The sequence below is a fragment of the Lithobates pipiens genome, unplaced genomic scaffold (genome assembly GCF_037356315.1).
Source record: "Lithobates pipiens isolate NorthernLeopardFrog02 unplaced genomic scaffold, aLitPip1_a1.2 Scaffold_22, whole genome shotgun sequence".
Taxonomy (NCBI): Eukaryota; Metazoa; Chordata; class Amphibia; order Anura; family Ranidae; genus Lithobates; species Lithobates pipiens.
This window is the reverse complement of record NW_027507784.1, coordinates 172,038,862-172,055,433: the sequence shown is the minus strand read 5'-3', so window position 1 is coordinate 172,055,433 and position 16,572 is coordinate 172,038,862. Positions and strand designations below refer to the sequence as shown.

At 44.7% G+C, this 16,572-nt stretch overlaps 1 protein-coding gene across 1 annotated transcript in view; it reads left to right on the top strand.

The window, feature by feature from the left end:
- The window catches only part of LOC143924365 (aldehyde oxidase-like), a 191,887-nt gene that overhangs the window by 134,261 nt on the left and 41,054 nt on the right, over positions 1-16,572 (top strand). Inside the window, exon 30 of the mRNA XM_077448645.1 lies at positions 6,282-6,334. Coding sequence (XP_077304771.1) covers positions 6,282-6,334 — 53 coding nt within the window. The remainder of the gene's footprint in view (positions 1-6,281; positions 6,335-16,572) is intronic.

Sequence of the window (16,572 nt, the reverse complement as noted above, 5' to 3'; positions counted from 1 at the left end):
AAAATAAATAAATGCAACGTGCAAGGCAAAGGCATAATGAGCTAGTATGCATAGCATACTAGCTCATTATGAATAACTTACCTGAGAACTACACTGTCACAGTGTCATTAGTACAGTGTACAGATCTTTTTTTCTGATCACTGTACTAGTGTCACAGGTGATGGCAGTTAGCTTTAGTGTCAATCCCTGATAGCATCAGTGTCCCACCAAATATCCACTTAGCAGTACTTGTCATTAGCAGGATCAGCCCCGACACCTGCCAGCACCTGCATTTAGCCCCTCCGCCCCACCCAAACAAGTGCAGTATCAGTAGATCACCGTCACTTCCAATAGACAGCACACAAAACCGCAGTGTCAGGCTTGATCGCTTCTAGCACTAGCAGTTACAGTTTTTTTGTATCAGTTCAAACAGTCCTCGACAACCAGGTACTTTTTTACCTGTGAGTCACAGTAGGTACATATAAATTTAGTGGCCAAAATGTCAATTGAAAGTTACACTAGTGAAGAGGCCTATAGGTTAGAGACGTAGAGCCCATAGTGCCCTTCTTGATGTGCTTGAAAATCTTGATTGGCAGCCCACTACTTCTGCAGTGCCCATACTCAGCCCCCCCCCCCCCATTCACTTGCCAACCCAGAATTCAGGTGGAAACAGCTAATTCATCTCCCCTTGGTTTTTATGAGCTGTTCTTTATGAAAGATCTGACCCTTGCCAGACAATTCGCATGGAAACGTATCACAGTTTCCTAATTTAAGACCTTTCTGGGCCTATCCCTCATCATGGGCATGGGCATCTTGCAGTCATATTGGTCCACATATTCATCATGTGCCTGTGTTCTCTGTTGCCATGGCCAGGACTAGGTACGAGTAAATGTTACGGTTTATGCACTTCAACAACAATTAACTCTGTTGTCCTCGGGGTGACACTGGATATGATCGGCGCCACAAAATTTGACCCCTCGTAAATCATGTGAACCAAAAATGTGCAGCCTTGTATATCCCCGAACAAGCTGTCTGCATAGATGAGTCCTTGATTCAATTTTCTAGCCGCCTTGTTTGCAAACAGTTTCTACCCAGCAAGTGTGACAGATATGGGGTCACAATGTACAGTATCTCACAAAAGTGAGTACACCCCTCCACCATTTTTGTAAATATTTTATGATATCTTTTCATTTGACAACACTGAAGAAATTACACTTTGCTACAATGTAGTGCGTGTGCAGCTTGTATAACAGGGTAAAGTTGCTGTCCCCTCAAAATAACTCAACACACAGCCATTAATGTCTAAACCGCTGGCAACAAAAGTGAGTACATCCCTATGTGAAAATGTCCAAATTGGGCCCAAAGTGTCAATATTTTGTGTGGCCACCATTATTTTCCAGCACTGATATAACCCTCTTGGGCATGGAGTTCACCAGAGCTTCACAGGATGACACTGGAGTCCTCTTCCACTCCTCCATGATGATATCATGGAGCTGGTTGATGTTAGAGACCTTGCGCTCCTCCACCTTCCGTTTGAGGATGTCCCACAGATGCTCAATAGAGTCTAGGTTTGGAGACATGCTTGGCCAATCCATCACCTTTACCCTCAGCTTCTTTAGCAAAGCAGTGGTCATCTTGGAGGTGTGTTTGGAGTCCTTATCATGTTGGAATACTGCTCTGTGTACCAGTCTCTGAAGGATTACCAAAGACATGTGGCTGAATACATTTTGGCCTAAATGTATGACAAAAATTTAGTTTATTGGATTTTTTTTTTTATAACAAAAAGTAGAAAATATCATTTGTTTTCACAATTTTCAGTCATTTTTTTTTTACTTCACAAAAAAATAAAAATCTCAGTGGTGATCAATTACCCCCCAGAGACAGCTCTATTTGTGGGGAAAAAAGGACATAACTTTTGTTTGGGTACAGCATTGCATGGCCGTGCAATTACCAGTTAAAGCAGCGCAGTGCCAAGTTGAAAAAAAATCTCTGGTCATTAAGGGGGTAAAACCTTACCAAACTGAAGTGGTTAATGGCTCCCACCATCAGTGCTCATAAAACCACTCTGTGATCTGTGTTCACTCCACCAGCTGTGCTCTCAGTTGAGGGATATGACCACACTATTCATATTGTCTATGTACGATTTTGTCACTCTCAGAGGGCTAAAACTTGCTTGCCAGCCTAAGATACCATTCAATGCTTCTTAATCTGCTGCATCCGCTGTGGTTGCCTCCATACATCAATACATAGAAAAGGGGAAAAAACACCAAAGCATAGTCCATAGCATTATCCTTAAAATAGGTTTGATTGCAAATAAAATCTTAGAGATGTACACTTACTGATAAAAGGTGCTACCAACGCACCACGCTATATCTTGCATGCAACACTCCAGAATATGCAAAAATCGCCCGTAAACAGTCCTCTCACTCATGTAGTTACCACACCATTCCTGCCGAAGAGTGTTGGGATGTCATCAAAACCCTCCCTTATGCATTACACCACAGTGTCACGTGGCCTTCTCACTCCCTGCACAGACACCACTTCATGTGAAAGAACCGTATACACACAAGGGTTTTTTCCGTCTGAATAAACTCTGAAGGTTTCTCCGACGCAATGCCAACGGAATTCCTCTCAAGCTGTCTACCATACACATGGTCACTCCAAAGTCCGACCTTTAAGAACGTGGTGATGTACAACACGTACAACGGGACTAGAAAAAGGAAGTTCAATAGCCAGTAGCCCATAGCTTCCATCTTGTACTTGCTTCAGAGCATGCACCGTTTTTGGTACGTCAGAACAGCATATAGATGAGCTGTTTCCTGATAGGAATTGGTTGCATCAGAAAAATTTAGAACATGTTCTCTTTCTAGGTCCGTCAGAATTTTCAACGTAAAAAGTCAGATGGGGCATACACACGATCAGAATATATATGATGAAAAGCTCCTGTCTGACTTTTTCTGTTGGAAATTCCGCTCATGTGTACACGGCATTCGGCTGTCTTCTGTCGAAGGGTCATGAGCAAAAAAGGTCTGCCGATCAGCCAATTGCTGAGAGCGATATCTGGTGTGTTCTGGTGAGAGCCATCCTCCTGTCATAACACAATAGGGGAGCAGGGGAAATTGCTTTACTAACATTGCATATAGTACAGCGGCTCCTCCCGAGCTCTTCAGGTTGTTTTTTTTTCAGTTTAGCCAGCTGCGTTGAATGAAAAGAAAAAATAATAGTGTGTACTAGGCTTTAGGCCTTGTAAATAAAGAGTCTGTTAGTACAGGTCTTGCAATTAATTAGCAACATACAATGAGCTACAGAAAGACACAATTGTGTCCACATACATATATAGTAAAGAGTAATTCAGGTGGTGTTTCAGAAATATGAAGAGTGAAAATGTAACACAGTGACTGCTGTGTTTATACAGATATCTTGGCAGGGGACAATAGTATTGGATTTTATACCTTTCTGTTCAGATAGCAGTATACATTTTTTATTCACATTTATTTTCATTTTTTATTGTTTCACTTTAAGTATTATTAAAATCACTGCTCCTGAAAAAACGTCTGTTTTAAAAACTTTTTTTTTTGGATTGATACATGTCCCCTGGGGCAGTACCCGGGTCCCCAAACACGTTTCATGGCAATAACTTACATATAAGCATTTAAAATGAACAATTGATTTTTTACATTTGTGTCCCATAGACTTTAACAATGTTTGTATGCTCGCACAATTTTTTTGTCTGTTCGCATGTTCTGGTGTGAACCGAACCGACTCATCCCTAATAATAACCAGCTTCTAACTTCCGCTTGTTTAAGCTTTGACGATGAGCCCTCATTCACATTGGAGCGTTTTGACATGTAAAATTGCATGACAAATTTTTTTTTTTTTTTACTTCTATAATACATATCCAAAAAATATATAAAAAACTAATTTATTCATCAGTTAAGGCCTATATATATTCTTCTACATATTTTGGGAAAAAAATATAATAGGCATATATTGATTGGTTTGAGCAAAAGTTATCACGTCTACAAACTATGGGATAGATTTAGGGACTTTTATTTACTTTTATAGTTTTTACTGGTAATGGCGCCGATCTGCAATTTTTAGCGAGACTGCGACATTACCCAAAATTACACTTTTTGGGGACCAGTGACATTATTACATTGATCAGTATAGAAATATATAGATATATGGTTAAGACTAGGGGGCGATCAAGGGGTTAAGAGTGTTCCCTGGGTGTGTTCTAACTGCAGGGGGGATGGGCTAGAACATGATAGAGATGTTCCTGATCACTGGGAACAGTAGATCTCTATCATGTCACTAGGCAGAACAGGAAATCACCTTGTTTTAGGCAGTTCCCTGTTTTGCCTTTCCTCACCGCGTTTGCAGGTCACTGGCGGGCATCACACGAACCCGCTATTTCTCTTTCGTTCATTGACCAACACTGCACCTTTAATCTTGACCTTAGGGTTATATTGCCACCTTTAGGAGAGGACTAGGCAGAACACATAAAAACAGCAAAGCTGTACAGTACCGCCCAGGGGGCGGTCCTACTGGCTATAATTTCTCACTCTGCTACCAGCAGCTCAGTTGTTTTCTGCCTAGTCTAGGTTGTTTTGGCATTTCATCTAAATGAGGACATTGTGCTTCCGTCCTTATGTTCTCGGCCGTCACATCCCAAAGAGGTTGCTTTGCATTCTTTGGATGCAGTCCAGGCTCTGCTGGTGTATATGTCTGCTACAGCTCCTTTTTGGTCAGACTCTCTGTTTGTATCGGTGGCAGGTCCAAAGAAGGGCCTGCCGGTCTCGTTTGCCACTATTTCTCGGTGGATCAGACAGATCGTGGTTCAGGCTTATGCCCTCAGCTGACAGTCAGGTCTCTTCTCTCAGGCTCACAGCTCTAGTGGGCTGGGCTGAGCCCTCCCACTTACGTCAGCCGGGGAGGAGGGGAAGAGGGGAGAGAAGCTGAACAGAGGGAGAAAACCCAGCGAAAGAGCAGAAGATAGCAGAGAGAGAGGACAGCGCAGAGAGGAGAAGAACCGGAGAGGGGAGAAGGACCGGAGAGGAGAGAACACACCGCCAGAAGAGGGAGAAGACCTGGAGCTGCCTTAATAAAATACTTTAAAAACCTGTGTAGTGTGTTTATTTTTGACACTTTTTTTTAGGTGAATGGGTAGGTGTACGATGTACCCCATACTCATTCACCTAGGGTAGGGGTCCGTGATCTGGGGGGCCCTTTGTTAAAGGGGGCTTCCAGATCACAATAAGTTCCCGCCCGCAGACCCCGACAACCACCAGGCAAGGATTGTCAGGAAGAGGCCCTTGTCCTCATCAACATGGGGACAAGGTGCTCTGGGGTGGGGGTGGCGCAGGGGCCCCCTCTGCCCCAAAGTACCAACCCCCCATGTTGAGGGCATGTGGCCTGGTATGGTCCGGGGGGGGGGGAGTGCTCACTCGTTCTCCCCTCCCCTTTTCCTTACCGGACAGTCTCCATTGTTGGATAAACACATTGGTTTTTTTAAACACTCTGCTACAATATTTTGTATATTGGATGAAAGTCACAGTACAGAATATCAACTGCACAATTCAGTCTACATTAGTACTCTGTAGCACCACTAGAGGGTACTGGGTAGCAGGTAAGCTACTGAGCTGTCTAGATTCTTATCTCAGAGGAACGTGTATAAGTGCACATATCAATTTTATAGTTGTTAAATTACATATTATACATATTCTATCATCTACATTTTATGAATGTAAAATTATTTTGCAATTTATAAAATGTTTTAAATATACCTTTATAATGTAAAAGACCGACCAAAAGACAACATAAGCGACTATATGAAAATAGCAGCAACATTTTTAAGTATTCCTTGTGAGAAGGGTAAAGTGTAAGAAGGTTCATATTTTGTTCAAAACGCAAAAATGTTCAATTTTTTTTTTGCAGGCACACAGCTGTAACAATAACTTGTTAATGCCAATCCATCGCACCTTGCTATCGCATCTGTGAAATTGTGCACCAAAGCACATGGTGGCAAAGTAGCAGGTGCTTTACAGTGACATGTTTAAAAAAAATGCATGCACTTCTTTGATGCGATTTTTGCGTATAGGGGAAAAGTGAAATGGAAGAGCATTCTTTAAACACAGTTCAGGAAAATGCCCCTGCATAGGTGCAAAAACATACTAACAAAGGCTGTGTGCTTTCTAGCTAAATGACATCTTATTTTAAGTGTATGTTTCATGCAATATCTGCCACCAGTAGAGAGATTTATTTTATGCCATTTTAATTAAAGTTTTATTTTTGTGTTTCAGGTAAAAAACGCATTTTTGCAGTCAATTAGCTTGTCTGCCACTGGATATTTTAGGTAATTATAAACTGAGGGTATTTTTAAAATCCATCTAGTAAAAGATGTGGTGATGTGATGATTTGGATTTGTTAACCACTGCATATGTACACAACATTTACAAAATGAATTTCTGTTTGACTTTGATGTGTCATCATGACAGCTAACCTATAATTTCTGGTTAGGGAAAGCAGCATTCAAATAAAGCAATATCATAAAAAGATGAGCTGTATCTGTTTCCTCCAAAACTGCAGTTAAGCTTCCTTTTAGCTCCTGTTCACATCAGTGCAACTTGTCATGTGATTTGACAGTTCCAAATCGCATGACAAGTCGCACTCTATTATCAGCAATGGAACCGGTCAAATCGGTGCGAGTCCGACTTTGCGGTGCCACACCAATTTGAAGAATGGGTTCTTGCACTATTTTTTTGCGATTTCAGGTACGACTTTTATACACATCTGTGAATGAAGTGCACAGATGTCAGCCAAGTAGCACCTAAAATCGCACTGACCTTCTACTTTGAAATCGTACTACTGCAATTGAAGTAGCACGATTTCAAAGTAGCATCAGTGTGTACCAGGGCTTAAGGGTAGATTCTGCTATTTTCTTTTCTCTTCCACCTGCTGACTGGGGAATAAGGAAACCGTACCATATGTATGACGTGTAAAGCCAAAGCCTTTTACGTTCGTTTTGGATAGAGTAGGAAATGATAATATCACTGCTAAGTTTTGTCTTTGTCCTGTCATGGAGATTTCTCTTCACTTCTTGTCCCAGTGACACAGCAGGAATATTGGCGAGATCTCCCCTTCTAGACACTTGTCTTTAGAATATGTTTCCTTATTGCAAAATGTACTTTTACCCCCTGTGACTATGCAGCACAGTGGCTAAGTGGTTAGCACTTCTGCCTAGCAGTGTTAGGGCTGTTGGTTCAGATTCCAGCCACCAGACTACCTGCCTGGAGTCTACATGTTCTCCCGGTGTCTCCAAAGACATACTGGTAGGTTAAATGGCTCCTTTCTAATGTGGCCTTAGCATACAGTAGGAATGGAAAGTGCAAAATCTTGTGCAGCTCTGTATAAAAACCAATCGGTTTCCAGTTTTTATTTTGGCAAAGCTTCATTGAACAAGCTGAAGTTAGCAGCTGATTGTTCATGTACAGCTGCACCAGATTTTGCACTCTACAGTTTTAGTAAATCAACCCCAGTATGTATGAGAGGTTGTAAGCTCCTTGAGGGCAGGGACTAATGTGAATGTAAAGTGCTATGTAAACTGATGTATAAATATAAGAAAATTTGGAAAGCTGCGCCACTGGCCCTATATAGTAATAAAAAATATATCCACACAAATGAAATGTCAATAAGGGGTTAATAGCATACATACAAAATAAATGTTTGTTGCCAATAACACTCACATTATACCCATTAAATCATCAAAAATATAAGAAATATAAAACTGACATAAAACAAAAAACAGCTTATAGCTGAGACTGGAAGATAAAGTCTAATATATCAGTGATTATCGAGTCACCACGGTGAGTCCAAACAAAGCTGCAAATCAGTGCCCGTCACCAGGTTTTTGATGCGCTTACCAGATGCGGATTAGATAGTAGCCTTAATAATATTTATCCGAAGCAGGTTATGGTTTTAGTGATAAGACATCCGATCATGATTCTTGCCTCCTGATTACACGTATCATAGGTATATGGCAGTACCACAGCCTTTAAAACTTCAACAGTCAGCAATCGCGTATGTCACCAACATCAACCCCAGAAAGAAAAAGATGCCTCCATAGCGTAAAACCATTCAAATATTTATTTAAATAAAAATATCGCACTTACGTAAAGATTTCTTTAAAACAGCAAACAAAATCACATAAAGCCGGCCGGCTTTCAAAAGAGCGTCCCGTCCTCCCCTCGTAGAGCGTGGTGGCGTCACTGCGTACCTTCCCAGACGCGTTTCGTCATAGATGACGTTATCAATGGGGAACGGGCAACGCAGCGACGCACCACCTTTTATGCCCAGACCTCGTTCTGAGATGTGAGATCCGGCCTACAACGCCATCTTAACTGATGGCAAAAATAACTGATGATTCCATATTAAGGAAGGGAAAAAAAGGTAAACAAAAAAGACATATTACAAATTAGCTCGCGATGACAAAGTTGTAATATACAATTGTGGCTGTGATAAAGGGTAAACACAGAGGGGATCACCATAGGTTCGATATTAGATAAACCATGTGGCGAGTGGAAATTTAAAAAATCGGTATATGTAAATATGTGATAACTAAGTGTGAAAAAATTTATTGATATGAAAAATTAATATATAAATACATCAAATACCATAAACTTATGCGGACATAGACATAATTATTAATTTATGAGAAATTAAATACATGATGAAAAAATGTGAAATAAAAAATATATATGAAGTACAACATGAATAGTGCAAAAATCAATAGTAAATATATAAATACCCTAAATTAAATATGTGTATGTATATACTTAAAATATAAAATTTGACTGTATCAGAAATTAATATGGATAGAGTGATAAGTTAATGATACACCAATCCATTGAAGGAAGTGTGCACATAATTTATATGTACAATCAATAACTTATATGTGCAATCAATAATACACCCATTTTAATTATATACTGCAATAGTGGTATTTAAGGCCAGTTCCCGCAGCTCAGAGCGGGTTTACACAAAAACAATAAAATTAAACATGCCCATAACACATATAATGGTAATCAGGACAGGTGTAACTAATAAAACATAAAATAAAAAAGACAGGTTCAGGAATTATCTATGAACGCATTAATATCGGTATCAATATTCAATCCATATGGAGGATTGAATATTGATTGCACATATAAGTTATTGATTGTACATATAAATTATGTGCACACTTCCTTAAATGGATTGGTGTATCATTAACTTTTCACTCTATCCATATTAATTTCTGATACAGTCAAATTTTATATTTTAAGTATATGCATACACATATTTAATTTAGGGTATTTATATATTTATTATTGATTTTTGCACTATTCATGTTGTACTTCATATATATTTTTTATTTCACATTTTTTCATCATGTATTTAATTTCTTATACATTAATAATTATGTCTATGTGGGGATATGTATTTTTCATACATGCATATTTCCGCATAAGTTTATGGTATTTGATGTATTTATATATTCATTTTTCATATCGATAAATTTTTTCACACTTAGTTATCACATATTTACATATACCGATTTTTAGATTTCCACTCGCCACATGGTTTATCTAATATCAAACCTATGGTGATCCCCTCTGTGTTTACCCATTATCACAGCCACAATTGTATATTACAACTTTGTCATCGCGAGCTAATTTGTAATATGTCTTTTTTGTTTACCTTTTTTCCCTTCCTTAATATGGAATCATCAGTTATTTTTTCCATCAGTTAAGATGGCGTTGTAGGCCGGATCTCGCATCTCAGAACGAGGTCTGGGCATAAAAGGTGGTGCGTCGCTGCGTTGCCCGTTCCCCATTGATAACGTCATCTATGACGAAACGCGTCTGGGAAGGTACGCAGTGACGCTACCACGCTCTACGAGGGGAGGAAGGGACGCTCTTTTGAATGCCGGCCGGCTTTATGTGATTTTGTTTGCTGTTTTAAAGAAATCTTTACGTAAGTGCGATATTTTTATTTAAATAAATATTTGAATGGTTTTACGCTATGGAGGCATCTTTTTCTTTCTGGGGTTGATGTTGGTGACATACGCGATTGCTGACTGTTGAAGTTTTAAAGGCTGTGGTACTGCCATATACCTATGATAAGTGTAATCAGGAGGCAAGAATCATGATCGGATGTCTTATCACTAAAACCATAACCTGCTTCGGATAAATATTATTAAGGCTACTATCTAATCCGCATCTGGTAAGCGCATCAAAAACCTGGTGACGGGCACTGATTTGCAGCTTTGTTTGGACTCACCGTGGTGACTCGATAATCACTGATATATTGGACTTTATCTTCCAGTCTCAGCTATAAGCTGTTTTTTGTTTTATGTCAGTTTTATATTTCTTATATTTTTTGATGATTTAATGGGTATAATGTGAGTGTTATTGGCAACAAACATTTATTTTGTATGTATGCTATTAACCCCTTATTGACATTTCATTTGTGTGGATATTAGTGATGGACGAACTTCCGACGGGACGTTTCGCGAACGCGAAACGCGAACGGACACAAACGTTCGCGAAAACGACCGTTCGCCGCGGGCTCCATTGACTTCAATGGGAGGCGAATTTCGCAAACCTTTAGGTCGAATTTGCGGCCACGGGGTAATTATTAGGGGGTAGCACGTAGTCCCACCACCTGGACAATAGCATAATACATGTATGAGGTGAATTTGGGATCGATAACTACAAGCATTTTTTTTTTATTTGGGAAATTGTTCTGACAATTCAGGACTATGGAGCTAATGAAGGCAATGGAGGAGAGGGAAGGTCAGGGACCAGGGTAGGCAAACAAGAGGGTGCAGGAGATACAGAGCACTGACAGCAGCACCGTAATACAGAGCACTGACATCAGCACCGTGACATACAGCGCTGACAGCAGCTCCGTGACATACAGCGCTGACAGCAGCTCCGTGACATACAGCGCTGACAGCAGCTCCGTGACATACAGCGCTGACAGCAGCTCCGTGACATACAGCGCTGACAGCAGCTCCGTGACATACAGCGCTGACAGCAGCACCGTGACATACAGCGCTGACAGCAGCTCCGTGACATACAGCGCTGACAGCAGCTCCGTGACATACAGCGCTGACAGCAGCTCCGTGACATACAGCACTGACAGCAGCTCCGTGACATACAGCGCTGACAGCAGCTCCGTGACATACAGCGCTGACAGCAGCACCGTGACATACAGCGCTGACAGCAGCTCCGTGACATACAGCGCTGACAGCAGCTCCGTGACATACAGCGCTGACAGCAGCTCCGTGACATACAGCGCTGACAGCAGCTCCGTGACATACAGCGCTGACAGCAGCTCCGTGACATACAGCGCTGACAGCAGCACCGTGACATACAGCGCTGACAGCAGCTCCGTGACATACAGCGCTGACAGCAGCTCCGTGACATACAGCGCTGACAGCAGCTCCGTGACATACAGCACTGACAGCAGCTCCGTGACATACAGCGCTGACAGCAGCTCCGTGACATACAGCGCTGACAGCAGCACCGTGACATACAGCGCTGACAGCAGCTCCGTGACATACAGCGCTGACAGCAGCTCCGTGACATACAGCGCTGACAGCAGCTCCGTGACATACAGCGCTGACAGCAGCTCCGTGACATACAGCGCTGACAGCAGCTCCGTGACATACAGCGCTGACAGCAGCTCCGTGACATACAGCGCTGACAGCAGCTCCGTGACATACAGCGCTGACAGCAGCACCGTGACATACAGCGCTGACAGCAGCTCCGTGACATACAGCGCTGACAGCAGCTCCGTGACATACAGCGCTGACAGCAGCTCCGTGACATACAGCGCTGACAGCAGCTCCGTGACATACAGCGCTGACAGCAGCTCCGTGACATACAGCGCTGACAGCAGCTCCGTGACATACAGCGCTGACAGCAGCTCCGTGACATACAGCGCTGACAGCAGCTCCGTGACATACAGCGCTGACAGCAGCTCCGTGACATACAGCGCTGACAGCAGCTCCGTGACATACAGCGCTGACAGCAGCTCCGTGACATACAGCGCTGACAGCAGCTCCGTGACATACAGCGCTGACAGCAGCTCCGTGACATACAGCGCTGACAGCAGCTCCGTGACATACAGCGCTGACAGCAGCACCGTAAGCAGCCCCAGGAGGAAGTCAGCACAGCACAGGGATGGTGTGATCCCCTCATAATAAGAACCCCCAGGAGGAAGTCAGCACAGCACAGGGATGGTGGGAGCCCCTCATAATAAGAACACCCAGGAGGAAGTCAGCACAGCACAGGGATGGTGGGAACCCCTCATAATAAGCAGCCCCAGTAGAAATATGACACCGCTCAACCTCTTCAAAGAGGAGGGTAGGGGCATATAGTACGGTGTGCTTTTTTGGGTCAGGGAAGTGAGCCAAATGAATTAAGAAGGTCTGTGTGCTTGATTCCAAAAATTGTTTATAGACATATACATGGTCTACTGATCACATGTGTTGAATTCCTCCGAGATCCATGCCTCATTCATTTTTAGAAATGTGAGGTAGTTAACACTGTGGTGAGCTAGGCGAGTACGCTTATCGGTCACAATCCCCCCTGCTGCGCTGAACGTCCTTTCGGACAGGACACTGGATGAGGGGCAAGCCAACAGTTCGATTGCAAATTGGGCAAGCTCTGGCCAGAGGTCAAGCCTGCCCACCCAGTAGTCTAGGGGTTCATCACTCCTCAGAGCGTCCACATCGGCCGTTAACCCAATGTAGTCGGACACCTGACGGTCTAGGCGTTCCCTGATGCTGGATCCGGATGACACCTGTCGATGGGTCGGCTGAAAGAATGACCTCATATCCGAAGTCACCAACACATCTTCAAACCGGCCTCTTCTTGCAGGCGCTGTTGGATTGGTACCCGCAAATCCTTCTCTGGGAGTGGGAATTGCTCCTCTGCCAGCGCACGCAAAAGCAGAATGCAGCATTTCTCGAAGCAAGGCCTGGAAGTGCTGCATTCTGACAGCCCTCTGCGACGGCGGTAACATTTCCGCCATTTTGTGTTTGTACCGGGGGTCTAAGTACGTTGCCACCCAGTACTGGTCCTTGACCCTCATGCTTTTTATACGGGGGTCCCTATTAAAACACTGGAGCATGAAGGCCCCCATTTGCACTAAAGTGGAAGCGGTGTGGTGGCCTGGCTCCTGCTCATCATCCAGGATAATGTCGTCCTCTTCATTCTCCTCTCCCCATCCTCGCACAACAGGGATCCCAGAAAGGTTTAAAGCATGCTCTTCTTGCTCCTGCTCATCCGCCCCGGCACCATCCTCCTCTGACTCCTCATCAGACTCCTGTTGTTGACTTGTCTCAGATAGAGTAGCCCCCCCTGGGAATTCATCCAGCATTGCGACTTCCTCATCTTCCCGCTCCTGCTCCTCCACAGCCTGATCAATGACACGACGCAATGCACGCTCCAGAAAGAAGGCATAAGGTACCATGTCACTGATGGCGCCATGGCTGCGACTGACCAGTTTGGTGATCTCCTCAAATGGCCGCAGAAGTCTGCATGTGTCGCGCATGAGCAGCCACTGGCGCGGTGAAAAAAAACCCAGCTCCCCAGAACCGTTTCTTTCGCAGAGTTCATACAGGTAGACGTTAACTGCACGTTTCTGCTGGAGCAGCCTATCAAGCATATAGAAGGTTGAGTTCCATCGCGTCGGGCAATCGCAAATAAGACGTCTGACCGGCAGATGGTGTCGCCGCTGAATGTCAGCAAGGCGAGCCATGGCCGTGTAAGATCTTCTGAAATGGGCCGAGATTTTCCTTGCCTGCCGCAAGATGTCCTGGACCCCAGGGTATTTGACAAGGAATCGCTGCACGACCAAGTTTAAGACGTGTGCCATGCACGGCACGTGCGTGATTTTGCCCTGTTTCAATGCGCTAAGCAGATTGGCACCGTTGTCACACACCACTTTACCAACTGTCAAATTGAGCGGTGTTAGCCACTCATCTGCCTGTGAACGCAAAGCTGAAAGGAGTGCCGGGCCAGTGTGGCTCTTTGCTTCCAGGCACAACAGACGCAGCACGGCATGGCAACGTCTCACCTGGCATGTGGAATAGGTTCTGGGGAGCTTGGGCGGTGCAGTGGAAGAGACGCTAGCAGCGGAAAAGGAGGAGGCAGCTGAGGAGGAGAGGGAGGAGGATGGAGTAGGAGGAGGAGAAGAAGAGTCAGGCCTGCATGCAATCCGTGGCGGTAAAACCAAATCTACACGGGTGCCACGGGTTACATGCTTGACGGCCGTCAGAAGGTTCACCCAGTGGGCAGTAAAACTGATATACCTTCCCTGCCCGTGTTTGCTAGACCACGTGTCTGTGGTCAGATGTATCTTGGCACCGACACTGTGTGCCAGAGATACATTCACTTGCCGCTGAACATGGCCATATAGCTCTGGGATGCCCTTCTCTGAGAAATACTTCCTTCCTGGGACCTTCCATTGTGGTGTTCCAATGGCCACAAATTTGCGAAAGGCCTCCGAGTCCACCAGTTTATATGGCAGTAGTTGGCGGGCTATGAGTTCTGACAAGCCAGCCGCCAACCGTTGGGCAAGAGGGTTATCCGGCGTCATCATTTTTTTACGCTCAAACATTAGGCCCACGGAAGCCTGCCTTTTTGCAGAAAAATGTGAGCTTGGCGTGATGGAAGGTGGAGTGGAGGACAATTGTGAGGAGAGAGGAGAAGGAGAAGTAGAAGACGAGGCTGGACGGTGAGAGCCTGCAGTGTGGCTTTGTGTGTTCCGTTGCTCCCACTGGGCTCGGTGATGGCTGCTCATGTGCCTTCTTAAGGCGGTCGTCCCTAGGTGAGTATTGGGCTTACCGCGACTAACGCGTTGACTGCAAAGATTGCAGATGGCAACGCTATTGTCAGCAGCGGACACGTTAAAAAAAGCCCACACTGCGGAGCCATGTGCCGGTGTCCTGGGAGCGCCAGATGTGACCGTACATGGTCGATGACTCGCTCCTGATACATTTGCAGTCTGCTTTGTCCCTGCTGTGCAATGTAAGTCATTGCTGCTTCTCCTCCCTATCTGCTGGTCCATATCTCCCTCTGAACTCCCCTCCTCTTCCTCTCTTGTGGGCACCCACGTGACATCACTAGACACGTCATCATCAACGTCACCTTCCCCACCGCTATAAGTAGAGTAGGCAGCAACACCGGGGACCAACCTCCTCCTTGGGCTGATCTGGGTACTGGCGTCAGACTGCTGAGTAGCGCTTGTTGCTACCTCCTCTTCCTGATCCAATACCAAGAGTGGCTGCGCATCAGAAATGTCCTCTTGATATGGATCGGAAAATAATTCCAGTGACTCAAGCGGAAGGTATGTGGTGGTGGTGGTGGTGGTCGTGTTGTTGGTGGTAGTGTCTTTGGGGGTGCACATAGCAGAGAGTGAAGAAGAGGGTGCAGATCGAGAGGATGAGGAGGGTGCAGAAGAGTAAGGCTGAGCGAGCCACTCAACCAAGTCTGGTGCATCCTTTAAAGTAATTGAACGCACCTTCTGCAACTTCCCACTTTGGCTCAAGCCTGTTGCTCCTGCCCTACCCCTACCACCCCTGCGGAAGGGCCTGCCTCTTCCTCTGCATGTCATTTTTTAAATGACCCTGTGACAAAACTCTTAGTCCCTATACCGCTGAAGGACTGCTGCAGTATAGGTGAGCGGTCAGCAGTGGTGCACGTCAACCCTATCTATTGTGGACCTATAGCGGTCCTTACAGAACAGCAGACTGTACCGCACTCAAGCCTATGTACCGTAGCACCCTATACCAAGTTACCAGTCCTTATAAGAACTTTTGTGGACCAAGCAGGTTGTGTATTAGTGTTTAGCAGACTGTACGTCAGTCCCTATACCGCTGAAGGACTGCTGCAGTATAGGGCAGCGGTCAGCAGTGGTGCACGTCAACCCTATCTATTGTGGACCGATAGCGGTCCTTACAGAACAGCAGACTGTACCGCACTCAAGCCTATGTACCGTAGCACCCTATACCAAGTTACCAGTCCTTATAAGAACTTTTGTGGACCAAGCAGGTTGTGTATTAGTGTTTAGCAGACTGTACGTCAGTCCCTATACCGCTGAAGGACTGCTGCAGTATAGGGCAGCGGTCAGCAGTGGTGCACGTCAACCCTATCTATTGTGGACCGATAGCGGTCCTTACAGAACAGCAGACTGTACCGCACTCAAGCCTATGTACCGTAGCACCCTATACCAAGTTACCAGTCCTTATAAGAACTTTTGTGGAACAAGCAGGTTGTGTGTTAGTGATTAGCAGACTGTACGTCAGTCCCTATACCAATGAAGGACTGCTGCAGTATAGGGCAGCGGTCAGCAGTAGTGCACGGCAACCCTATGTATTGTGGACCGATAGCGGTCCTTACAGAACAGCAGACTGTACCGCACTCAAGCCTATGTACCGTAGCACCCTATACCAAGTTACCAGTCCTTATAAGAACTTTTGTGGACCAAGCAGGTTGTGTATTAGTGTTTAGCAGACTGTACGTCAGTCCCTATACCGCT